Source organism: Pongo pygmaeus, chromosome 16 (genome assembly GCF_028885625.2).
Source record: "Pongo pygmaeus isolate AG05252 chromosome 16, NHGRI_mPonPyg2-v2.0_pri, whole genome shotgun sequence".
Taxonomy (NCBI): domain Eukaryota; kingdom Metazoa; phylum Chordata; class Mammalia; order Primates; family Hominidae; genus Pongo; species Pongo pygmaeus.
Genome location: NC_072389.2, coordinates 64,414,398 through 64,441,611, shown reverse-complemented (window position 1 = coordinate 64,441,611; position 27,214 = coordinate 64,414,398). Strand labels below are relative to the sequence as shown.

The window sequence follows — 27,214 nt, the reverse complement described above, 5'->3', positions numbered from 1 at the left end:
TGATTATTAGTTACTCTGGTTTTTGTCTGTTTGTGTTTGAGAAAGTGTCTTGCTCCGATGCCCAGGCTGGAGTACAGTGGCACGATAATAGCTCACTGCAGCCTTGACCTCCCGGGCTCAAGCAATCCTCCCACCTTAGCCACCCCAGTAGCTGCGACTACAGGTACCTGCCACCATGCCCAGCTAATTTTTAAATTTTTCATACAAATGAGGTCTCACTGTGTTGCTCAGGCTGGTCTCGAATTCCTGAGCTCAAGTGATCTTCCTACCTTGGACTCCCAAAGTGCTAGGATTATAGATATGAGCCACCACGCCAAGCCTAATTTTATTAGCCACTTTGGTGAAATGTCTATTCTTCTGTTCATGTTTAATCTGAGTTTTTGGTCTCACTGTTGAATTATAAGAATTCCTGGCCAGGCATGATGGCTCATGCCTGTAATCCCAGCATTTCGGGAGGCTGAGGCAGGAGGATTGCTTGAGCCTAGGAGTTCAAGACCAGCCTGGGCAACATGGCAAAACCTCGTCTTGATAAAAGCTACTCCAGAGGCTGAGGTGGGAGGATCACTTGAAACCAGGGGGCCAAGTCTGCAGCAAGCTGAAATTCTGCCATTGTACTCCAGCCTGGACAACAGAGTGAGACCCTGTGTCTCAAAATAATAATAATAAAAAATAAAGAGTTCCTCAGATATCCTGAATACAAGTCTTTTCTCAGATATACTATTTGCAAATATTTTCTCCCAGTCTGTGACATGCCTTTTCATTTTCTAAATAGCGTCTTTTGAAGCACAAAAGTCTCTAATTTTAATGTTAAAATTGGCAACTTCTTTTATGGATTGTGATTTTGGTGACATATTTAAGAAACCTTTGTCTGACCCAAGGTCACTGAGATTTTCTCCTATGCCTTCTTCTAGAACTTTTATCATTTAGTTCTTACATTTAGGTCTATGATCTACTTTGTTAATTTCTGTGTCAGACAACAGGTAAAAGTTCTAAATTTATCTTTTCTGCATATGAATATACAATACTCCAAAGAACAGAACAGGCCAGGTGCAGAGGCTGATGCCTATAATCACAGCAATCTGGTAGGCTGAGGTGGGCAGATCACTTGAGCCCAGGAGTGCGAGACCAGCCTGGGTAACATGGTGAAACCTCATTTCTACAAAAAATAAAAAATTAGCCAGGTGTGGTGGCTTGTGCCTCTAGTACCAGCTACCCAGGAGGCTGATGTGGGAGGATCACCTTAGTCCTGGAGGCTGAGGCTGCAGGGACCCCTGATGGCGCCACTGCAGTCCAGCCTGGGCAACAGAATGAAACCCTGTCTCAAAAAATTAAAGGGGAAAAAAAAAAAAAAAAAAGCAGAAAATAGGAGCAGACACTGGTAAATAAGGCAGATAATGAAAGATTATCTGATTTAGAGAAACGTTTTAAAAATTACTTAATAATATTGTATTTATATTCTGGAATATTTGCAAAATGTTATTATCAGATAGAAAACATAACATTTATTAGGAGTTACGAGATGTGAAAATATTTGAAGTGGTTTTTAAGTCCTAAAGATTACACACACAGACTGAGGTAAAATGCATTTTTAACAATGCAAATATATCTTACGGGCAGAAAAACAACAAAACAGTAGCACCCAAGTGGCTATTTAAAATAATATTGTAGATTGAATTTCCAAATTATTTTCCAACTCTTGCTTCATAATCATAAACAAAATGCAGCTTAAGGTAGAAGTACAAAGGGAACCTTGAGATATTAATCCAGCTAACCATTGACTTTGCAGACATGTTACTTGTTAATTAACTCAAATTATTAAATATGGAATTAAGTATGGTAGTAAAAGTCCATTTAAAACTAAAAGCATTATGTATCAACGACAAGTCATATTTTTTAAAAAACTTTGCTTATTTCAACCCATAAACTGGGCATTACCAGTTCGACATGGAGAAAAGTTATATCTACATGTCAACTTTACTTGTGATTTTTCTCCATTTATCTGTATACAAAATTTCTTTTAAAACCTGTTTTTAAAAAGAGGAAAAACTAAGGCCAGGCACAGTGTCTCACACCTGTAATCCCAGCACTTTGGGAGGCCAAGACGGGGAGATCACAAGGTCAGGAGATCCAGACCAGCCTGGCCAACATGGTGAAACCCCATCTCTACTAAAAATACAAAAATTAGCCAGGTGTGGTGGCAGGTGCCTGTAGTCCCAGCTACTCGGGAGGCTGAGGCAGGAGAATCACTTGAACCCGGGAGGCAGAGGTTGCAGTGAGCCAAGATCGCGCCACTGCACTCCAGCCTGGGTGACAAGAGCAAAAACTCTGTCTCAAAAAAAAAAAAAGAGGAAAGACTTAAAAAAAAAACTGTAAAAAATAAGCTAACATTATCCAACACCTTTTACAGGGCTTATGTAACATTTTGAAACCTCAATGATAAATGATACAAAGCTAGCTTTGCTAATGCATGAAAATTCAATTTATATAACTTTTTATGAATACAGAGATTATGTAACTAAAAGTATATAAATAGCTTGCTTAGGTACTCTTATTCTATTGCTTAAACATCATTATTTTTCTAAAAAGGACTTTATGCATAACTTGAACATAATACATAAAAATTATATAACTAAAGCATATTCACAATAGGCAAGATTTTGGCATCTACAATCCAGTGTTTTCTAAGGTAACAGTTATTTAAACCAAAATTTTAAAAAGGGAAACATTTCAAAAATTATAAAGTTAATCTTATTAAATAGCACCGCTTAAAAGAAAATCAGGAGAATAGGTCACTTCTTACTGGGTCCATTTTATTTTCATTTTATCTTTTACATTTAGAAATACTAAAGGATAAAAAACGAGTATGGCTAAGACAGTGGTAGGACTGTGGGTGATTTTCTTTGAATTGTTTTTTTTTTAAGGTTAGGTTGTTTATAGCTTTTAAAACATCATGAGAAAAATAACATATTTCTCTGGCTACCAGGCTAGAAAGAATATGAGCAGTACAACAATGATAACAAAAACAATGGTTTCTCTGCGAGAGTTCCTTATGAACTCCTCAAAGTCCATTTCTATTTCCTGGTAAGAGATCACAGATTCTCTTGGCATCAGCAATAAGCCATGTTAGCCACTATACTCACTGATCACCTTAGTCCCTCTGTGCCTTAAGACTGGAATGATGCTAACAATAAGAAGAGTTTCCATGGCCAGGCGTGGTGGCTCATGCCTGTAATCCCAGCACTTTGGGAGGCCAAGGCAGATGGATCACCTGAGGTCAGGAGTTTGAGACCAATCTGGCCAACATGGCAAAACCCCATCTCTATTAATAATACAAAAATGAGCTGGGCATGGTGATGTGTGCCTCTAATCCCAGCTACTCATGAGGCTGAGGCAGGAGAATCGCTTCAACTCAGGAGGTGGAGGTTGCAGTGAGCCGAGATTACGCCATTGCACTCCAGGCTGGGCAGCAAAAGCGAAACTCTGTCTCTCCCCGCCAAAAAAAAAAAAAAAAAAAAAGATAGTTTCCAATCTGTGAGCACAAACTTTGTGCCATATATAGTATTACGCATGTCTAGCCTCATCAAGAAACTGAAGCTTAGAAAGTTTAAGTGACTTGCAAGAAAACAATAAACAACACTTAAAATTCAAAGCTAATTCCAATTCTAAAGCTCATATTCTTTTCATAAATGACACCATGGTACCATACCTACTAAACATGTGGGTGCCTAGTTACTACCAAAAGCATTTTCCTGCTACCAGATGCTTTTGCCACTGCTCCTGTCTTTTATAGTCACAATTAAAGTTACTGAAATTATAGCAAATGACTCTACTTTGGGACTCCTCTGTTGGTATCTTTCCAACAGAAATGAAAACATGTATGTACAGAAAGATTTGTACCCAAATGTTCACTGTAGCATTTTCACAATAGCAAATACTGGAAACAATTCAAAACGCCCTTGACCTCTACCTACCTACAGGAGCCTGCTCACTAGCCTTATAGATGTCATATCTCATCTTCATGACTAATGGCAGTGCAGAAACACAAGCAGGACCAGGGCCCAGCCAAGGAAATAAATCTTAAACAATTCCAGCCAGTTGCAGTGGCTCACGCCTGTAATCCCAACACTTTGGGAGGCCAAGGCGGTCAAATCACGAGGTCAGGAGTTCAAGACCAGTCTGGCCAACATAGTGAAACCCCATCTCCACTAAAAATACAAAAAATTAGCTGGGCATGGTGGTGTGTGCCTATAAACCCAGCTACTCGGAAGGCTGAGGCAGGAGAATCACATGAACCTGGAAGGTGGAGGTTGCAGTGAGCTGAGATCACACCACTGCACTCCAGCCTGAGCAACAGAACAAGATTCCGTCTCAAAAAACAAAAACAAACAAAAAAACACGCCATCACTGACAACTAGATAAACAAAATGTGGTATATCTCTACAACAGAATACTATAACTAATAAAATAAAAACTAATTACTGATACCTGCTACAACATGGATTAACCTCCTCAAAAAATTATGCTAACTTAGGCCGGGCCCAGTGGCTCATGTCTGTAATCCAAGTACTTTGGGAGGCCAAGGCAGGTGGATTGCCTGAGCCCGGGAGTCGGAGACCAGGCTGGACAACATGGAGAAACCTCATCTCTACAAAAAAATATAAAAATTAGCCAGACATGGTGACGTACACCTGTAGTCCTAGCTGTGAGAGGCTGAGATAGGAGGACTGCTTGAGTCTGAGAAGCAGAGGTTGCAGTGAGCTGTGATCACCACTGCACTCCAGCTTGGGCAACAGAGCAAGAGCTGTCTCAAAAAAAGAAAAATATGCCAGGTAAAAGAAGCCAGACAGTAAAGACCATATATTATATGATTTCATTTATATGAAGTGCCCACAAAAGGCACATCTATAGATACAGCAAATCAGAGGTTGAGGGGAATGAAAGTAGGAACAGAGACCGACCTTAAGAAAGCAGGAGGGATCTTCTGGGATTGATAAACATATTCTAAAACTGTATTGTGGTGATTACTGCACAACTCTAAATACACTTTAAAAAATCACTGAATTGGGCTGGGTGCGGTGCCTCACACCTGCAATCCCAGCACTTTGGGAGGCCAAGGCAGGCAGATCACCTGAGGTCAGGAGTTCAAGACCAGTCTGGCCAACATGGTGAAAACCCCGTCTCTACCAAATAATACAAAAATTGGCTGGGTGTGGTGGCGGGTACCTGTAATCCCAACTACTTGGAAGGCTGAGGTCGGAGAATCACTTGAACCCTGGAGGCGGAGGTTGCAGTGAGCAGAGATCGCACCACTGCACTCCAGCCTGGGCAACAAAATGAGACCCTGTCTCAAAAAAAAAAAAAAAATTTACTAAATTGTACACTTTAAATGAATGAATTTTATAGTAGTTAAAATGAATTTTATAGTAGTTAATTATACCTCAATAATTTTTAAAAGAACATAAAACGCTCTCTGCAAGATACAAAACTAGATGTCAACAAATGAAGACATCCCATATTCTGGAATACAAGGACTCAAAATTCCAAGATGTCAACTCTCTGTAATGTAATCTACAAATGGATTCCCAATAAAAATACCATCATAGACCTCCCCACCCCCAAACACCTCCATGTAAACAAACTGATTATAAAGTTCACTTGGAAGAATAAACAAACAACAATATCTAGGAAAACATTAAAGATTCTATAATTAAAAGAGTGTTCTTCCTGTACATGGACAGACAAAGCAATAAGACGGAGTAAAAACTCCATCAACAGGCCCAAATGCATGTGGAAAATTTAACATGTCACAAAGGTAGCATATCTCAAGTCAACAGGAAAAAGATGTTAATGACTGGTTTGGGGACAACTGGATAGTCACATGAAAAAAAATTTGGTCCATTTTTCATATTATACATAAGGATAAACACCAAATGGATCTATGCTCTGAATGTTAAAAATGAATTAAGTACAAGGACTGGGGGGAAATGGGCTAATTTTGCTAGAACTTTGGAGTGGTAAAAGTATTCCTAATTATGATTCAAAATCCAGAAGCAGTAAGAATAAATGTTGATATATATGACTTGTGAAAAAAAATGTTGGACAGGCATAGTGGCTCACGCCTATAATCCCAGCACCTTGTGAGGCCGAGCAGGTGGATCACTTGAGCTCAGAAGTTCAAGACCAGCTTGGGCAACATGGCAAAACCCCATCCCTCCAAAAAATACAAAAATTAGCCAGGCGTGGAGGTGTGCACTTGTGGTCCCAGCTACTCAGGAGGCTGAGGTGGGAGGATCACTGAAGCATGGGAGGCTGAAGTTGCAATGAGCTGAGACAGCAATGCTGCACTCCATCTTGGGTGACAGAGTGAGGTCCTGTCTCAAAAAAAGAAAAAAAAATTTGGCATAAAAGTATGTAAGTCAAGACACTACTAATTAATTTGTGAAAAATGTGTGTATTATATAGGACTTATATTGCTAATACATAAAAAGCTTCTAAAAATGGATAGAAAAATGAAGACCAACATCCTGATATCAAAACAGGCAAAAAAAAAAAAAAATATGAACAGACTGATCACAGGAAAAGAAATGCAAATGACCTACGGTTTTTAAAACATATGAAAAGATACACATTACACATTAAAAAAATAAAAGAAATACAAATTTAAAATGTACTGACATACTATTTCTCAGCTATCAGATGGACCAAAAACCCCCTAAAATCTGACAACATATTCTGTTGGAAGGATTTTGAGAAAACAGGCACCCTTGCCGGTGAGCATTCAAAACGGTTACAATCACCATGGAGAAAAATGTGGCCATATTTTACAAAATAACATATGCATTTATCCTTTATTCAACAACTGCCTTCTAGAATTCTATCCCAAAGACACACTGTCAAACAAATATGAAATGACATATACAAAAAGCTATTTATTGCAGGAATTTTTTCTTTCTCTTTTGAGACGGAGTCCCACTCTGTCACCCAGGCTGGAGTGCAGTGGCACAATCTCTAGATCTCGGCTCACTGCAACCTCCGCCTCCTGGGTTCAAGCAGTTCTCCTGCCTCAGCCTCTTGAGTAGCTGGGATTACAGGTGCAGCCACCACACCCGGCTAATTTTTGTATTTTTGGTAGAGACAGAGTTTCACCATGTTGGTCGGGCTGGTCTTGAATTCCTGACCTCATGATCCACCCGCCTCGGCCTCCCAAAGTGCTGGGATTACAGGCATGAGCCACCGCACTGGGTCAAGAAAAGCTATTTACTGCAGTGCTATTTATACTAATAAAAAAAAGTCTGCAAACTGTTCATCAATAGGAGACTGGTTGAACAAACTGGTACAACCATGCAAGGTAGTATGAGGAAGCTTAACAACAAAAGGAATAAAAAGAAATGAGATATACAGAGATATATAATTTCATTCCTCTACAGTATCTCTGTATACCCCAACAATAGTATATATTAAGTGAAAAAAGCAAGAGACATTTTTGAGTAAGAGAAGGGGGTCATATTTTGGGTATATTTTTGAAGAAAAAAAATGAAAGAATTAACCAAAACTAAATTAAGACCTGAGTATATCTTGTTTTAAAGTTTTGACTCTGAAGCTAGGTAAATGTTTTACATAATTTAAAAAGCGAAATTAAATTTTTTAAAAATACCTTTAAAAAAGCCAACCCTGAAATAAATGAACCTAAATGCATGTGAAATTGGTGGCATAACCACACAGAAAACTGGCCAAGGGCAAAAAGGCAGTATACAAAACAAAATACTTAAACTGTATTAATTAGAATTACTGTATTAGGTTAGTGCAAAAGCAATGGTGGTTTTGCCATTAAAAGTAATTTTTATGTTGAAACTAGTTCACTTACATGTACGTATTTATGGTATATATAGGACAAGGAAAATAAGCAATGGTTAATATTGTTAAGAATCAGAGTTTTCAGTTTAAGAACAAATACGAATATAAAACAACAACTTACATAAAAACCCTAATCCTAAACTTGCGGTGGAAATATTCACTTAAATTAAAGATTTATTTTTTTCTAAAATCTTTACATTCCTAGCTTTGTCTGTTAAAACAGTCAAAATGTGCTAGGCATGGTGGTTCACACCACACGTGTAATCACACCAAATGAGGAGGCTAACATGGTAGGATAAGTTGAGGCCAGAAATTTGAGACCAAACTGGGCAACGTTAAGAAGACCTCATCTCTAAAAAAAAAAAAAATTAAAATATAATTTAAAAATTAGTGGAGCAAGATGGCATGTGCTGTAGTCCCAAGTACTCAGAAGGCTGAGGCAGGAGGATCACTTGAGCCCAGGAGGTCAAGGCTGCAGAGAGCTATGAGTGTACCACTGCTCTCCAGCCTAGGCAACAGAGTGAGACTGTCCCTTTAAAAAAAAAAAAAATTAGGTTAAATTCAAAAAAGCCAAAAGCATTGGCAACCCAGCAGAGCAAAAACCACCTTAATTCCCAGACTGTAGTCTCTATCACCTCCCAATAAAAGAAAATCGGGCAGGGCGCGGTGGCTCATACCTGTAATCCCAGCACTTGAGGAGGCTGAGGCAGGTGGATCATGAGGTCAGGAGATCGAGACCATGCTGGCCAACGTAGTGAAACCCCGTCTCTACTAAAATACAAAAAATTCGCTGGGCATGGTGGCGTGCGCCTGTAGTCCCAGCTACTCAGGAGGCTGAGGCAGGGGAATCGCTTTAACCCGTGAGGTTCAAGTGAGCCAGAGGTTGCAGTGAGCCAATATCGCACCACTGCACTCCAGCCTGGCAACAGAACAACACTCCGTCTCAAAAAAAAAAAAAAAAAAAAAAAATCAGGAGTTCTTAAAGGAATAGCTATTTCTAGGTCTGGGGCAGGAACTGTAGATTAATCTGCACCAACTTGATATACCAGAGAGTAGGGAAGTTATCAACGACTACTAGGATGGCATCAAAAGGACAATGACCCAGTTTGAAGATGTTCCCAATGGCCAAAGATGAAATCATTTTAAAAAGTATAAAAAGACTGCAACAAACTGAAACCCATCAAATATACTAAAATTCCTGCATTCATAATGATACTCAAAAGTGAAAAAACCTCTTTGGATGCTGCTAGAATACCAAGTCATTCTGAGAAGTGGTAAATGAAGGAAGAAAATCAAGCATTCATCTTGCCTTTCCTGTATGAACAGAATTTCAGAATAACTGAGCTGATGAACAAAGTGTTCTTCCTTTATAGAAGAACCTCAGATAATAAAGCTAAGCAAAATGATAGAATTAGAATATCAAGGCCAGGAGTGGTGGCTCACACCTGTAATCCCAGCACTTTGGGAGGCCAAGGCAGGCAGATGACCTGAGGTTAGCAGTTCGAGACCAGCATGACCAACACGGAGAAACCTCATCCCTACTAAAAATAAAAAATTAGCCAGGTATGGTGGCGTGTGCCTGTAATCCCAGCTACTCGGGAGGCAGAGGCAGGAGAATCACTTGAACACGGGAGGCAGAGGTTGCGGTGAGCTGAGATTGCATCAATGCACCCCAGCCTGGGCAACAAAAGTGAAACTCCATCTCAAAAAATAAAAAAATCAATATTTTGCACCCCTAATATAACGAATCTGGGCAAGACCATTAATAACTGCTAAAAAACATTACAGAAAACAGTGAAGGGGAACTTTATAATGGAAGGATCAGAATGACAACATCTGAACCCTCTGATCAAGCTCAATATGTGACGCAACAGAAAGCACACAGTATCATCAACAAAGTACTGCCGGAACTAACTTGAACCTAATCAAGCTTTCAGACCTAACTACCAGTATAGAGAAATGATGCCATATATAAAAAAGAATTAAACCATGTGTGTTGAAGTGTCTATGAGTAAAATGATGTCTACAAGTTTTGTGAAATTCTCCAGGAAAAAAGAGGGGTTAGAAATGAATTAAGAATGGCAGAATGTCAACAACTGAAGTGAGATGATGATTATATGGGAGTTCATTGCATATTTCTGTTTTTGTGTATGTCTAAAAGTTCCCAAATAAAATCATAAAACCAAAAACTATAACTCAATCAATGCTATTTTTACAAAAAGAGGGATAGAAGTATTCACAGCTTTAGATATAATTCCTGATCCTGGGACTCTACAATTCCAAGGGTTATCTTTTTAAGCAAACTTTTAAAAAAGCTTAAAAAGTCAATACAGTATGGACTACACATGAAAAACATATATATATATACAGTTATTAGATAATTTTTTAAAGCCTAATATAAGGTAATATGATATTTGTAGTTTGAGACAAAGTTTCTAGTGATACATCACTCATGGAGTCAGTGCATGCCATACCTCACACAAAGCAGATGAGGATCCTATGCTCTCAAAAATTGTGATGACTTAAAAAATGGTTCTAGCAATTACCAAGACATCAATGTCTACGATGCTTGTGTGAATAGAATTATTTTCAGGAAATATGGGTAATAATCACTAATTCTAAATTAACATTTTTTCAATATCTTATATGTAAATAAGTTAATAAGACATATGACTATTTTCACAACAGCCTTAAAACTTTGTATTTCAAAGCAAGATAGACAAAACTTCTTTTTCTCCTCAGTGGTAAAATGGGACTGACTGAAGCTCTCTTATTTAGGAGTATATTTGACATTTACATTTCCTTGAAGACTGAAGGAGATATAATCTGTAATACCTTTTTTTTTTTTTTGAGAGGGAGTTTCACTCTTGTTGCCCAGGCTGGAGTACAATGGCGTGATCTCGGCTCACAGCAACCTCCGCCTCCCAGGTTCAAGCCATTCTCCTGCCTCAGCCTCCCGAGTAGCTGGGATTACAGGCATGCACCACCACGCTCGGCTAATTTTGTATTTTTAATAGAGATGGGGTTTCTCCATGTTGGTCAGGCTGGTCTCGAACTCCAGACCTCAGGTGATCCGCCCGTGTTGGCCTCCCAAAGTGCTGGGATTACAGGCATGAGCCACCACGCCCGGCAATACCTATTAATTTTGAAGTTAATAAAGTATAAAGAAATCCTCATATCCACAATTAATTGGGAATCCCAAGGTTTTAGTGTTATTAAATGTTAGTTACAGTAAGTTTCTCTGAATAGATTCTAGAAATATATTACTAAAATTAACACCTATTCTCAAACCTAGCTTCCATTAGGTTATTTTAAATATCTGGAGTTCTTGACAAATATTACAGGAACAAAACAGAATGTATAAATTATCAGCCTCACTGGCAAATGGGAAAAACTAAATGTATAACAGGCTTTCTAATAACCCAAGTAACATATCATTTTGGCTTTCTACACATAAACAGAAATCCCTAATAAAGTTAAAAGCCAATTAATAATGGGACAGCAAGTAGCAAATATTTTCCAGAAATCTGTTGATTATAACAAATACACTGGTTACGTGCAGTGGCTCGCACCTATAATCCAGCACTTTGGGAGGCCAAGGCAGGCAGATCACTTAAGCCCAGGAGTTCGACACCAGCCTAGGCAACATGACAAAACCCTGTCTCTACAAAAAAAAAAAAAAAAAAAAAAAAAATTAGTCAAGTGTAGTTGCACACACCTGTTGCTGTCCCAGCTACTGGGGAGGCTGAGGTGGGAGGATCACCTGAGCCCAGGGAGGTTGAGGCTGCAGTGAGTCATAATTGCACCACTGCACTCCAACCTGGGCAACAGATAAGACTGTCTCAAAAAGCAAATGAAACCAAACCAAAAAGAACCACAAATGAACTGATGACGTAAAGTCAGTTAATTATATACAACTGTTGTGCCTTGGGGTGTTTTAAGATATTACAAAATACTTAAAATGTAAAACATTTTTCCATCAGTTCATTTCCCAGTAGCCAATAAATATTGATGCACGGATATGATTTGGCTTTGTCCCCACCCAAATCTCACCTTGAACTGTAATAATGCCCACATGCCAAGGGTGGGGCCAGGTAGAGAAAACTGAATCATGGGGGCAATTTTCCCACATACCATGTTCTCATGGTAGTGAACAAGTCTCATGAGATCTGATGATTTTATAAATGCAAGTTCCCTGCACAAGCTCTCTCTTGCCTGCTGCCATGTAAGATGTGACTCTGCTCCTCAATGACCTGCCATGATTGTTAGGCCTGACCAGCCATGTGGAACTGTGAGTCAATTAAACCTCTTTCCTTTATAAGTTACCCAGTCCTGGCCGGGTGCGGTGGCTCACACCTGTAATCCCAGCACTTTGGGAGGCTAAGGTGGGCGGCAGATCTCTTGAGGCCAGGAGTTTGAGACCAGCCCAGCTGCCATGGTGAAACCCAGTCTCTAATAAAAATACAAAGATTAGCTGGGCGTGGTGGTGCAGGCCTGTCATCCCAGCTACTCGGAAGGCTGAGGCAGGAAAGGCACTTTAACCCAGGAGGTGGAGGTTGCAGTGAGCCAAGATCACACCACTGCACTCCAGCCTGGGCCACAGAGTAAGACTGTCTCAAAAAAAATAATAAATAAATAAAAATAGAATAAATTACCCAGTCTCAGGTATATCTTTATTAGCAACATGAGAATGAACTAATACAGTAAATTGGTACTAACAGAGTGGGGCGATTCTGTAAAGATATCTGAAAATGTGGAAGCAACTTTCGAACTGGGTAACTGGCAGAAGTTGCAAAAGTTTGGAGAGCTCCAAAGATAAGAAGATGTGGGGAAGTTTGGAACTTCCTAGAGACTTGTTGAATGGCTTTGTCCAAAATGCTGACAGTGATATGGACAATAAAGTCCAAGCTGAGGTAGCCTCAGATGAAGACAAGGAACTTCTTGGGAACTGGAGTAAATGGGTCACTCTTGCTATGCAAAGAGACTGGCAGCATTTTGCCTCTGCCTTAGAGGTCTGTGGAACCTTGAACTTGAGAGAGATGATTTAGGGTATATGCAAAAGTAATTTCTAAGAGCAAAGCATTCGAGAGAAAGCAGAGCATAAAAATTTGCAAAATTTGCAGCCTGACAATGTGATAAAAAAGAAAAACCCATTTTCTGGTGAGAAATTCAAACCAGCTCAGAAATTTGCATAAGTTATGTGGAACGAAATGTTAACGGGTATAATTACCCAATGTCTGTACCCTCATTGTATCTAGAAACTAACTTGCTTCTAATTTTACAGGCTCATAGGCAGAAGGGACTTGCCTTGTCTCAGATGAGACTTTGGACTGTGGACTTTTGAGTAAATACTGAAATGAGTTAAGACTTTGGGGAACTGTTGGGAAGGCATGATTGGTTTTGAAATATGAGGACATGGGATTTGGAAGGGGCTGGGGCAGAATGATATGGTCTGGCTGTATCCCCACCCAAATCTCACCTTGACTTGTAATAATTCCCACGTGTCATGGACAGGGCCAGATGGACATAATTCATGGGGGCAGTTTCCCACATACCATGTTCTCATGGTAGTAAGTCTCACAAGATCTGATGGTTTTATAAATGGGAGTTCCCCTGCACAAGCTCTCTCTTGCCTGCTGCCATGTAAGATATGACTTTGCTCCTCATTCACCTTCTGCCGTAATTGTGAGGCCTCCCCAGCCATGTAGAACTGTGAGTCAATTAAACCCCTTTCCTTTATAAATTACCCAGTCTCAGGTATGTCTTTATTAGCAGCGTGACAATGGATTAATACATGCACATTGCATGAAGAGTTGTCCCAGAAGCTCCACAGTAACTAATATCCATTCATCCATACAAATCATATTAACATGTAGTAAATAAGTCAAATTAAAAGTTTAGACATTCCAACTCTATCCAGAAAGCCTGAGTTCAAGTTCTAGTTCTACCAATTTGAATTAGCTAAGACTTTTTGCCAAATCACTTTATTTGAATCACTCAAAATATGACTAGGAAATAACCTATCTCCTAAGAATCTAAGGAAGTTAATTATTTGAAAGAGCTGAGATTTCTTGATAATAGAGCTAAGTCTCATTAATATTTCAGTTGAACTATTCTGAAAATAGTTTTAAAAAAATCATTGCAAACTGATTTTCCAAATGCTTCATCTGTAATATGAGTGTGATGATAACAGAATCCATCTCATATGAGTACTGGAAGGATTCAATGCGAATACACATAAAATAGAACATTACTGGCACAGAGTGAACACTCAACCAGTGTTAGATATTTTTATTATCATCACGACATTAGCATTGAGGAATTTAATGCAAACTTCTTGGAGGGCATTCTGGTAACAATAGCCAACAACATTTTCAATGCATATACCCTCTGAAACACTTTCAGTAATTATTCCTTAAGATACACTTACAAAGGTGTACAAAACGCAAGCGCAAGGTTGCTCAATGCAGCAAATATCAACTGACAAAAGCTGATTAAATAAATTATGGAACATCCACACAAAGGGAATACTATGCAAATGTCAAGAATTATGAGATAACTATACATAGTTATATAAAAAGAGCCACATTATTTATTTATCCTTGAATAGCCTTTCACATTTTCTGAAGGAGATAAGAAACTACTAATAGTGATTACTTCAGGTTAATAGTAAGACTGGAGGATCTGAAGAAGAGATAAACTTTTATTTTCTATTTTATACTTACTTGATACTTTTAAAATTCCATATCGTGTGAATGTTATTAAATCATTATTTTTTTAAAAAACTAGTTTAAAGCAAATCACTTGTCTAGAAACCAGAAAACATTGGGTGTTGGTTTCAACATTTTGGATTTTTGTTTCTAATGTTTGAGGGTAGTGTCTGAAAATAATGTAGTTAAAATAACGTAATTCTGCCAAGAAAGGCAGTAAAAAAAAAAAAAAAAAAAAAAACACATGCTACAGTAAGTATTAAATAAGATTTTTAAATGAATTAAGTTTGGACTTCTCTTTAATACTTGAGGTTGTATGAACCCCTGGCACTGATAATGACATTCAATTACTATATTCTCATTCCCCTATAAACATCAGCTCCTTAGAACTTCTGCTCCACATCAACCATCCTGTCTCACTGACTTCAAGCACAAACTGAGCTCTGCTGTTCTCGCTCCCAAAACTAGTACATGCACATCCTGACCACTTGAGAAAAATGTGACAATTAAGCAAGACAACTCCTCATTTCCCTTATTCTCAGGAAATCTCTGGCAATGGTTATTCTACACTCCTCTCAGCTGGCAGTACATGATCAAAATGAACTCTTCTCAAAAAAGTATTTGTGTAGGTAAAACTGATCTGAACATGGCCAAGCCTAAGATTAATAACAAGGTTACTGGTTTAGGGTTCTGGCAAAAATAGAAAAATAAAAATGAAAAAGGAAAGAGATTCTTGGAAAAGGAAGAGACTCATAAAGAAGAAGAAGAAGAGAAGAAATGGCACATCCGAAAGTAGACTAGCAGGCCCTGACCTTAACAGGCAAGACATAAGGTAAAACTGAGAAAGCTTATGTTAGTATTAGAAACCATGACCTAGCTAGCCCTTTAGAAAGCTCTCCCTGGGCCCATTGCCCTATTCCCTAATTTCACAAGAAATTAATCTTTTCCCTCAGTTCAGACAGCTCTTCAATGCTCACTTCAACAACTCCCTTTAAATTACAACTGTAAAAGTGATGCATTATCTTAGGATGGTTTGTATACATGGAACATACATTTCAGGACTGTCTGCAAATAAACTTATTGTACTTAAATATCACATTTACTGTGTGTGTGTGTGAGAGAGAGAGAGAGTCAGCACGCATGAGCAAGAGCACACATGCTCAAGATCACTGATAGGAAATAGTCCCTATCCAATTTTAATTGATGTATTGTATGCACTATCAGGACTAAAAATCTCTGGGTCCTAGTATTAGAATAAAAGTTACCACTCAAATACTTGAAATTATTTTTCAGCTATAAAGAACATGATAACAGCAAACAACAAGAATACAGTACTTAAAGAAAAAATATTGAGAGCCCAAGGCACGTGGATCGCCTGAGTAAGGAGTTCAAGACCAGCATGGGCAACTTGACAAAACCCATCTCTACCAAAAATACAAAAATAAGCCAGGTGTGGTGGTGTGTGCCTATAGTCCCAGCTACTTGAGGTGCTGAGGTGGGAGGACGGCTTGAGCCCAGGAGGTGAAGGTTGCAGTGAACCAAGACTGCATCACTGTACTCCAGCCTGAGCAACAAAGCCAGATGCTGCCTCAAAAAAAAAGAAAAAAAAAATTAGCCAGTCTTTTTTAGTGACTAGAACTGTTCTTACTATGGTTGAATCCATCATACCGGTAGCTGAAAAAGTATTCATAACAGTCAAGCATACTAAAGAAACACAAGGAAAAAAATGTGTACCATAAATGAAGAACGTATATAAAATATAATCTAATATGTATAAAATGTAATAAATGAGGCCAGGTGCGGTGGCTCATGCCTGTAATCCCATCACTTTGGGAGGCCGAGGTGGGCAGATAATTTGAGGTCAGGAGCTCAAGACTAGCCTGTTCAACATAGTGAAACCCCGTCTCTACTAAAAATACAAAAATTAGCTGGGCATGGTGGTGGGCACCTGTAATCCTGGCTACTTGGGAGGCTGAGGCAGGAGAATTGCTTGAACCCAGGAGGCGGGGGTTGCAGTGAGCCGAGATTGCACCACTGCACTCCAGCCTGGGTGACACAGTGAGACTCTGTTTCAGAAAAAAAAAAAGTAATGAATGGTTATTCCCCCAAAAAACTCTGACTTATTTTTGTCACTAGAAATTTTTTTAATTTTTATCTTAGCATTAGAGTCATGGTTTAATACTGCAATTGGTAATTTATATGACTTAAAAATAAAAGTAATAGAACCTGATAGTCCCTTTAAATAAAATCAGTAAGACACAAACAAAAAATTAAGCACAAATACAATGCAATAGGTTCCATGTTTTACTCAGCTTAAACATTTTTACCTGAGGGAACAGCTGGATTGTTTTGGTGGTTTTCACTGGCAGAAACAAACAAATCTTCTTCTCCTTCAGTTGATGAGCTAGAAGAGGATTCACTGCTGAGGTCATTCTCACTGGAACTACTAGAACTAGGTAGCAAGGCATATTTTCTTCGAGCTAACACTTCTCGTTTCTTCCTCTGCATTAATATCCTCTCTTTTTGTTTCTGTGTCCTCTGTGAGGAATTATTTTTTACAAATCTCTTTCTGCATGGAAGTCTCCGTAATGAACTGCCATGTAAACAGGGTCTTTTCATTAACAATCCCGATACAGATTCTGTCTCAGTCCGAGGCCACTTATGAGACCGTGCACTATGGCTTCTACTTTTAGCATTCAAAATGGTCTGGGAATGTCTTACAGAGACTTCTTTATCCTCATCTGAAGTCACAGTATCAGAATCTCCAAAATGCAGACTAGATGAAGGAGAAGAAAGACAATCACTAAAAGAGGAATCATTATCTTCATCACTTGGTGTTCCTAAGTGTTGCCTCAGTCCTAATATTCCCTGGTTTTCTTTAACACAATTCTGCACATACGAAGGGCCAGCCTGCTGGCTTTTGCGTTTTTTCCTCACAACAAGACTTTTTTCTTGTTCTTGCTGGTTACCATTCATGTCCTTCTCTTGCTTTTGAGAATCATCACACAGATGAGAGAATTCATTCCCCACTTTACTATTAATCATCTCAACTCCTGCAGGAAAACTTTTGGCGGCCCCAATGGGCTCTGGATGCAAAAGGATCCCTTTCAGACTCTCCTGTGTCTTTGGTGCATCAGAAGGAATCTCACTCTTCATATCCACTTTTAAGGTGTAGAGCTCGTTATATTCAGGAGTCCATTGAGACATGGGAAACTTTAACGAAAGCCTAGAAGACAAAATCAGATATTTAAAAGATTTTTAATGTGTTTTATTATACTATTTAATTGAAGAGTTCTCAAATTCCACCAAGAAGATCCCTTATAAAGGCAGAACTGTCTTTTACTCATCAGTACATAAAATGTCTGTTATGAATTACTTTACTGTTCTTATAAAACGTTTTTCTCTGGTCACTCTACTCATGCATCCAATTTTTAGAAATACAGTAAATATAGAGCATAAGCCTACTTAAAAACTTCTATTAACCAAAAACTGATCTTATTGCATATCTTACTACCTTCAGCAACAAAACACATTTGGTCAAATCAAACTATTCCTTCAAAACCTATTTCAGTGAAATATAGATAAAAGGATTTGAATTCAAAAGACTCATTAGTCAACATGTTTTACCCCTGGTATGACATTTTTAAGTGGTTATTATTAAATATTTCTATACATCTAGATGGTTACTACATTAGATTGATACTATTAATAATGAGCTAATGAATATAAGCTTCTCTTTTCCATTTTTTTTTCCTTCATACTACTCTATTAATTCTCTAATGAGAATCTGAATTCTCCTGATAGTAGACACAACTATTGCATTTCAGTTTTAGATACAAAAAGATTACAGCCAAGACTGTGGGCTGCTGAAGATCATTCAGTTAAATAAACAGTACAGCAGAATATAAAATCAAACTCTGTACAGCTAACTAAATCATTCAACATCTTAAATTACGAGCTGCCAAAAAGAGATCTGAATTTAAAGCATTTACATCAATGCAATGTACATATGAAAATAATGTAATAGTACATATCATGACTCAAAATGAAACATATTTATCAGAAAGGCAGTAAATGTGACAAATGAAGAGCTTTACTAGTGCAAAATATGAATAAACAATGTTAACATATTTTTAACAAGTTTTTATTAAGTATAGCATACATACATATTCTAAGTTTATAGATCAAGGAACACTAACAAAATGAACACCTCTATGTAACTGGCACACAGATAGAGAAACATAACCAGCACCCTAGGAATCTTCTTCCCATTACTATAGCCCACCAAATTGTTAACCACTATTGTAACTTCTGACACCATAGATTTATTTTGCCCATAAAATACATTTTTAAACCAGTTCCTAAAAAGCGAATACAACAGCTGTTTAATAAGCAAGTATTTTCCCTCTCTACAAATGGGTTACAGAAATATATGATCTTACAGGTCTCCCATGTTACTGTAGTATATAACTTTACCATCAGAACAAATGACAATAATTAAGGCATAGAATGACCTATTCCTACAGAAAGCTATCAAAACCACAATCTTCTTTTATTCTTATTCACAAGGACAGGCAGTGCTGTATCCAACATCAGCCATCATGCCTTATCTGTAGTTCAGCAGGATCAGTGATAAACCAGGAACACAAAGATGAGTGAACATGAGCATGGCAATGAGCAAATTACAGAAGGCAGCCAGTCAGACAAGAATCACTTCAATTAAAGGCAAGAAAACAGAAGTCACAATGATAAAACACAGGTACATGTGATCTAAGAGTTGAATGGGGCCAAATAGGACGGCTGTAATAAAGCGCACAGGTAATAACAAGTGTTAGAGAGGATGCAAAAAAAAAAACATTGGAACCCTCACATATTGCTGATGGAAATGTAAAATGATACAAGCTACTTTGGGAAGCGGTCTAGCAGATCCTCAAAAATTAAATACAAACTGGGCGTGGTGGCTCATGTCTGTAATCCCACCACTTTGGGAGGCCAAGGCGGGCGGATCACTGGAGGCCAGGAGTTCGAGACCAGCTGGTCAACATGGCGAAACCCCATCTCTACTAAAAATACAAAAATTAGCCAGGCTAGTGGCGCATTGACTGTAATCCCAGCTACTTGGGAGGCTGAAGCATGAGAATCACTTGAACGTGGGAGGCAGACGTTACAGTGAGCTGTGATTGCACCGCTACAGTCCAGCTTGGGCGACAGAGCAAGACTCTATCTCAAGGAAAAAAAAAAAAAAAAATTAAACACAACTGCTATATGATCTAGCATTTCCACTCCTAAGTATGTACCCAAAAGAAATGAAAACACATATTCATAAAAAAAACTTATAAACAGCAACATTAGTCATAACAGCCAAAAAGTGGGAACACAAATGCCAATCAACTGATGAATAAATAAATACATACAAAAGATTATTACTCAGCAATAGAAAGAAATGAAGTACGGTAGTCCCTCACTATCCAGTTTAACTTTCCACAGCTTCAGTTACTCACAGTATGAGAGAGAGAGACCACATTCACGTAAGTTTTATTACAGTATGTTGTTAGAATTTTGCTACTTTGTTGTTGTTAGTCTCTTATTCTGCCTAATTTATAAATTAAACTTTATGATAGGCATGTAGGTATATGAAAAAAAAAACACTACATGGTTTCAGGCATCCACTGGGGGACTTAGAATGGTTTCCCCTTGGACGGGGGCGGGGACTACCATACTGATTCAAGCTACAACATGGATGAACAATATGCTAAGTAAAAGAAACCAGTCAAAAAGATAACATAATGTAAGATTCCCTTTATATGGAATGTCTGGAATAGGCAAATCTACAGAGCTAGAATGTGGTTACCTAGGGCTGGGGATGACAGGAGGATTCAACTATGATGGCCAAAAAGCATGGAGTTTCTGGCCAGGTGCAGTAGCTCACGCCTGTAATCCCTATACTTTGGGAGGCCGAGGCGGGCAGATCACCTGAGGTTAGGAGTTCGAGACCAGCCTGGCCAACATGGTAAAACCCCGTCTCTACTAAAAACACAAAAAATTAGCCAGGTATGGTGGCGTGCACCTGTAATCCCAGCTACTAAGGAGGCTGAGGCAGGAGAATTGCTTGAACCAGGGAGGCAGAGGTTGTACTGAGCCGAGATCACACCACTGCACTCCAGCCTGGACAACAAGAGTGAAACTCCGTCTCAAAAAAAAAAAAAGGTGGGCCAGGTGCAGTCGCTCACGCCTGTAATCCTACCACTTTGGGAGGCTGAGGTGGGTGGATCACCTGAGGTTAGGAGTTAGAGACCAGCCTGACCAACATGGTGAAAAGAAACCCTGTCTCTACTAAAAATACAAAAATTAGCCGGGCATGGTGGCAGGCACCTGTAATCCCAGCTACTCAGGAGGCTGACACAGGAGAATCGCTTGAACCCAGGAGACAGAGGTTGCAGTGAGCCGAGATTGCGCCATTGCACTCCAGCCCGGGCAACAGAGCAAGACTCTGTCTCCCAAAAGAAAAAAGAAAAAAGGGTATAGAATTTCTTTTCTTTTCAGTGAACTGAAAATGTTCTACAATTGATTGTGGTGCCGGCTATTCAACTCTGGGAATATACTTAAAACCCAATGAAATTAAATCTCAATAAAACTCCTGCCAGAAAGTCAAGAGGTTTAAAAAAAGTTAAAAAGTCAAGAGGAAAAGTATCAAGATTTCTAGGCATCAGATAATTATATAGACTCCATCAACAACAGAAGTCTCATGATGTATGTTGGAAACAGCTGGGGTTCTTCCAGAAACCCATGTCAGACTTATGTTCTGGTGGATTTCAGAGGAGGAGATCTTGGAGTCTTTATTGGCTGAAGATTTACAAATTAGACTCCTCGTCCATAATTACTAAGTCCTCATGTGGATAACTGAGATCATGAGAAGCAATGAAAACTTGCCAAAAACCAGACAAATTCTGAGAACATGCAGCCACACATTAATTTACAAAGAAGTGATTCACAGCACAATTAACTAAACCCAATTTCTTTTCCATCATTTCATGCCCCAAAGCCAAAACAATGCAATCAACTCTTTATGGTTAAATCTGCTCTGATTTTTGATCAGTTCAGTCTGTCCAATGAGACAAGGGTACAGGGGAGCAAGGAGGGGTGGTTTGGTGTATGCTGTGGTGTGTGTACACCAGTTAACTGTTCTCTGAGTTACTATGTCATGCAGTCATTCAATGCAAAATTAATATCCCATATAACTAAGAGGTTCCCACCCAGGGAGTAATTCATACTATTTTTTTCTTCTAAAATCCATCGCTGTATTGTATCATGTTCTAAATTTTTTTTCTAAAATCCATCGCTGTAATTATATCAGGCTGTATTTTTAACTGAGAAGAGGAAAGTTCAAAAGGAAATAAACACAAGTATTGCATTTAACTTAAAAAGCAGCAAATATAACAGATAATATTCTAAATTATTTGCTGTTTGATAAAACCGTATTCTAGTCTTTTATTTTTGTAAAAATTATTGGCCGATCTAATTTACAAAGGAGGCAAATGTGTACAAGATATATTTCCTTGGTGACATTATAAATGGCTTGCTGTTATACACTGTTTCAATACTGAAACCATAATACTAGTCCCTCTTTGTGTAGATTGATCCAATCATTTTATTGCTATGTCATGATGACTGCATGCTAATTACTCCTGATACTAGTGTAGAATACACCACTATTAGTAAACCTTGCACTAAGAAAATACGATAGCTAAAAAAAACACTAACTTTCAAAACTAAAAATTAGGGTTGGGATTTAGTAATTCACATTACAAACAACTTTATGTGAGCCAAAGGAGGAAAAATCCATTAAGACTATCCACACAACTCTGAGGAACTCTACTTCTAAACTGTGATACACTATTATTGGTATGATGCTTCACCACCAATTATAAATATGAATACTTGTTTCAACTTTAAATAAAAATGTAATGATTGCTTACATGACTCTAAAGAAATAAGATTTTAAAAGAAAAAAAAAAGCCGGCCGGGCACAGTGGCTCACGCCTGTAATCCCAGCACTTTGGGAGGCCAAGGCGGGCAGATCACCTGAGGTTGGGAGTTCGAGACCAGCCTGACCAACATGGAAAAAACCCGTCTCTATCAAAAATGCAAAGTTAGCAAGGCGTGGTGGCACATGCCTGTAATCCCAGCTACTTGGGAGGCTGAGGCAGGAGAATCGCTTGAACCCACAATGCAGAGGTTGCTGTGAGCCGAGATCGCGCCACTGCACTCCAGCCTGGGCGACAACAGCAAAATTCTGACTCAAAAGAAAAAAAAAAAAAAAAGCCATAGATGACTTGGCATTTTTCTACAAAAGTTTTAGAGATTATCAGAAAATCAACTAGAAATATGTCTACCATTTAACTATCTTTTTAATATAATTAAGTGAAAAAAATAATACTTGTACTACAGGGATATCACTTGGAGTGTGTATTAAATTTTTAATTCTCTTATTTATTTTACTATGTGCCAGCTTAAGTATATTAAATCAAATGCCTGACAGAATATTCTCTTCTACTACCTATAACTACTACTACTCATATCTAGATAATACAGACAATATGCTTTGTTACATATTCTAAATAGTCAAAATTTCATTAGCAAGAAAGGTATTTTCCCTAAAAAGTATCACTCTGGACCCTTAAGTGCATTAGCTCATACTAAAATTTCTCAAGAGATTTCTGCTAGGAGTATACAACCTAATAATGAACTCAATTATGAAAAGAATAGTGGGACCCTTGTTAAACTTATTATCTTTCCTAGTAGAAAGGAAAAAGTTATACTCAGGATAACTGCTATGAAACTGTAAGATAAACTTGATTTCTGGCTGGGCACAGTGGCTCACGCCTGTAATCCCAGCACTTTGGAAGGCCGAGGAGGGCGGATCGTAACAGCATTATTTGCAAAAACCAAAAGGTGGAAGCATCTGAAGTGTCCACTGAAGTGATAAATAGATAAACAAATGTGATATACATGTACAATGAAATAGTACTCAGCCTTAAAAACGAAACCCTGACGCATTACAACATGGATGAATCTTGAAGACATTACGCTAAGTGAAATAAGAAGACACAACAAGACAAATATTGTATGATTCCACTTATATGAATTACCCGGAGTAGTCAAATTCCTAGACAGAAAATAAAATGGTGGTTGCGAGGGCCTGAGGGAGGGGGAGAATAGGAGTTAGTATTCAACAGTTACTGAGTTTCAGTCGGGGAAGATAAAAAGTTGTGGAAATAGATGGAGATGTTGCACAACAATGTCAACATACTTAATGCCAAATTATAAACTTAAAAATGGTAATTTTATGTTACGTACATTTAAACCACCAAAATAATTCAAAAGAGATATTGTTATAAAACATTATCCTGAAAAGGCTAGTAAAGTCACTCAAAAAAGAGAATGGGCATAAATATGTAAAAGAACATTTAATCCTATGTTGGCATCTGCTTCTCAGAGAATCTGGACTAAAACACACTTTAAAAAATCACCCTCTCTTCCTCATCACTCAAACTCATATTCTGTCTTTCATAAAGTACTTGCTACTAACTGAAAAGATCTTGCTAGCCTATTTATTACACAAAGCATCTCAGTAGAATGTAAGTTCCAAGGAAGTGGGAATCTCATCTAGGCAGATCTCTAGCAATGAAAACAGTTGACTGGCACATAGTAGGCACTCAATTAGTATTTTTTTAAATTGCATTAACCTGTAAAAGAATGGGTAAAAGGAAGGAAGTAAAACACAACTGCCATATTTCTAGCTTAGGTAACTAAGAATATGGTGACACCAATAGCTGAGACAGAAAAGAAAATATGCAGAATGAGAATAATAATAACAAAATTAGGAAATTAATACCTAAGATTTCTTGAATATTTACTATTGCCCAATTTCCTTTTTCAGGTATTCTGTAGCCACAAGATATTTACCATGTAACTGGGGATAATCAGGTCCTTAAAAGAGAGAAACTGACCATAGAAAAGAACAGTAGAGAAACAAAAGATTTTTTCCTATATATTATTAGTAAACTGATCTACATGCTACTTCTTGGGGAATAGGAAATATTAAACAGGAAAGTGGTTGCATCTTCCAGAAAGTCTATTAAGATCACTCTTCATGTCCCTTAGGGTCTCAAGGCTCAAAGTTATAAAGTAAATCTTCAAATTAGACTGGCAGGATTCAGCTCACAGACACGGTTTGTTTGGCATATATAATTCAGGGGGAAAAAGACTGATGGTTAATAGTGAAACACTATAGGCATTCTCATTAAAATCTGGAAGAAAAAAGGAATTCATTGTTATACAACACTGTTCTGGGAAGGCTAGTAAAGTCATTTAAACAAGGAAATGGGCATATGTATTTAAAAGAAGGTAATTTTTTTCATTATTGGCAGATGACATTGACAAATGAGCTCAACAATAGAAAACCACTGGCAACAGTAAGACAGGCCAGTTACTTATATATTTACCAAACATATATAAATAAAAATAACATTCCAAAAATCAATGACTTTCCTTTACACAGAGTAGCTAGTTAGAAAATACTACAGAATAACAAAAATATACTACTTACAATAGGAATGAAAATATTTAATATCTGGTATGAAATTTAACAAGAGACACAAAGGACCTACATGAAAACAATTATAACAATGTCAGTTACACAAAAATTTATGGGAAATTCAATTTGATGCCAAAATAATAGCAAATTCTTTCAATTACAAAACAGGGTAAACCAGCATGCTATTTCCTCACTTTCTTTTTTTTTTTTCTTTGAGATTGAGTCTCGCTCTTGTCACCCAGGCTGGAGTGCAGTGGTGTGATCTCGGCTCACTGCAACCTCCGTCTCCCGGGTTCAACCGATTCTCCTGCCTCAGCCTCCCGAGTAGCTGGGATTACAGACATACACCACCATGCCCAGTTAATTATTTGTATTTTTAGTAGAGACAGGGTTTCACCACGTTGGCCAGGCTGGTCTCGACCTCCTGATCTCAGGTGATCCTCCCGCCTCAGCCTCCCAAAGTGCTGGGATTACAGGCGTGAGCCACCGCGCCCAGCCAATTTCCTCACTTTCAAAGATTCTCTGTCATCCAGGGAATCCACCAGAACACTGCAGATCTGTTCATACTTTTGCATCAAGCAGCCCAGAATTTCTCCTTACTTTTCTCAGATCCAAATTAAAAACTAGACACCCTCTAGGTAGAGAGCAGGAAGGACAGGCAATCTCCTTATTGGATGTGTCTATGCTGATATTAATAATGAGAAGTTTCCTATTATTTGCCAATGTCACTTTGGTGAGTCTTTTGGTTGCATTTAAAAGACACTGGAAGAATGATTTACATGAAGTGTGAAGACGTTAAACAACCTAAACCCAAAGACGTTCACTATACTCCTTAACCTAAACAGATATCCACAGAAACAATTACTTGTTAAAAGAGGACTGCATAAGGGATAGCCATGTGAGGAGACTGAAGGACATCCTCCATTCCATGTTGGTCTGGATATTACTGCTCATGCTATAAAAAGGAATGAAAATACAGTTAAAGGGAGATTAGAACTGTCAGATTCTGGAAGTCAAAGTTATCTTTTGGGAGGTCTGTCCAGGATAACTATCTCCTCTGACATGTAAAGAGGAGCTGAGAAGCAAAGATGGAACCATGCTTACATTTAGACAGACTTTCACATGATTTTAATATCTCAGCTAAGGCTTGCTCTGAATGAAGTAAAATTCTCTGTCGCCTCTAAGTATAAAGACCTCAAAACACTTAGGGTAGAGAACTAGCTAACAGACAAAACCACTAAGAGGAAAATTTCAAGGTTAATTAGTCTTATAAAATATTTCCAAAATATTTTATAGGAAGCTTGGCCAGGTGTGGTAGCTCATGCTTGCAATCCCAGCATTTGGGACGCCAAGGCGGGGGGATCACTTTAGGTCAGGAGTTAAGAGTCCAGCCTGGCCAACATGGTGAAACCCCGTCTCAACTAAAAATACAAAAATTAGCCAGGCATGGTGGCACGCGCCTGTAGTTCCAGCTACTTGGGAGGCTGAAGCAGGAGGATCGCTTGAACCTGGGAGGCAAGGTTGCAGTGAGGTGAAGTCACGTCACTGTACTTCAGCCTGGGTGACAGAGCAAACTCTGACTCAAAAGAAAAAAAAATTTATAAGAAGCTAGAGAAAATGAAGGCATAGCAATAACCAAAAAGCTACAGTAAATCCAGGAAACGTGAAATTATAGAAAATGAAATATTCAATGAATACTGAGTGATAAACAGTGATGTAGATTTTCAATCTAGGGATCACTGAGTTACAGTCTTGAGTCTGCCCCTATGTAATCTTGGCCATAGTACTCTCTGAAACTGTTTCTAGTCTATAAAATTGGAATAATAATAGTACTTACCTCATGAAATTCCGTAACGGTTAAATGAGAGTACGGAACAAAGCACATGGCATAATGGCTGTTATTATTAATTACTTTCCTAAAGGAGCAGGTACATACATAAGACTTAACATTTAAGACTTTCTCTTATACCTAAAAATAAATGAAATCTTTGAGATCCAGAAGGGCATAGGCCAGGCGTGGTGGTTCACACCTATAATCCCAACACTTTGGGAG

At 38.3% G+C, this 27,214-nt stretch overlaps 1 protein-coding gene across 13 annotated transcripts in view; it reads right to left on the bottom strand.

Annotated features, from left to right (window-relative positions):
- The window catches only part of RNF111 (ring finger protein 111), a 112,389-nt gene that overhangs the window by 51,156 nt on the left and 34,019 nt on the right, over positions 1 to 27,214 (bottom strand). For all 13 annotated transcript variants that reach the window (XM_054451255.1, XM_054451259.1, XM_054451260.1 and 10 more), the window contains exon 2: positions 16,892 to 17,790. In XM_054451255.1, coding sequence (XP_054307230.1) covers positions 16,892 to 17,771 — 880 coding nt within the window. In that variant the 5' untranslated portion in view covers positions 17,772 to 17,790. The remainder of the gene's footprint in view (positions 1 to 16,891; positions 17,791 to 27,214) is intronic.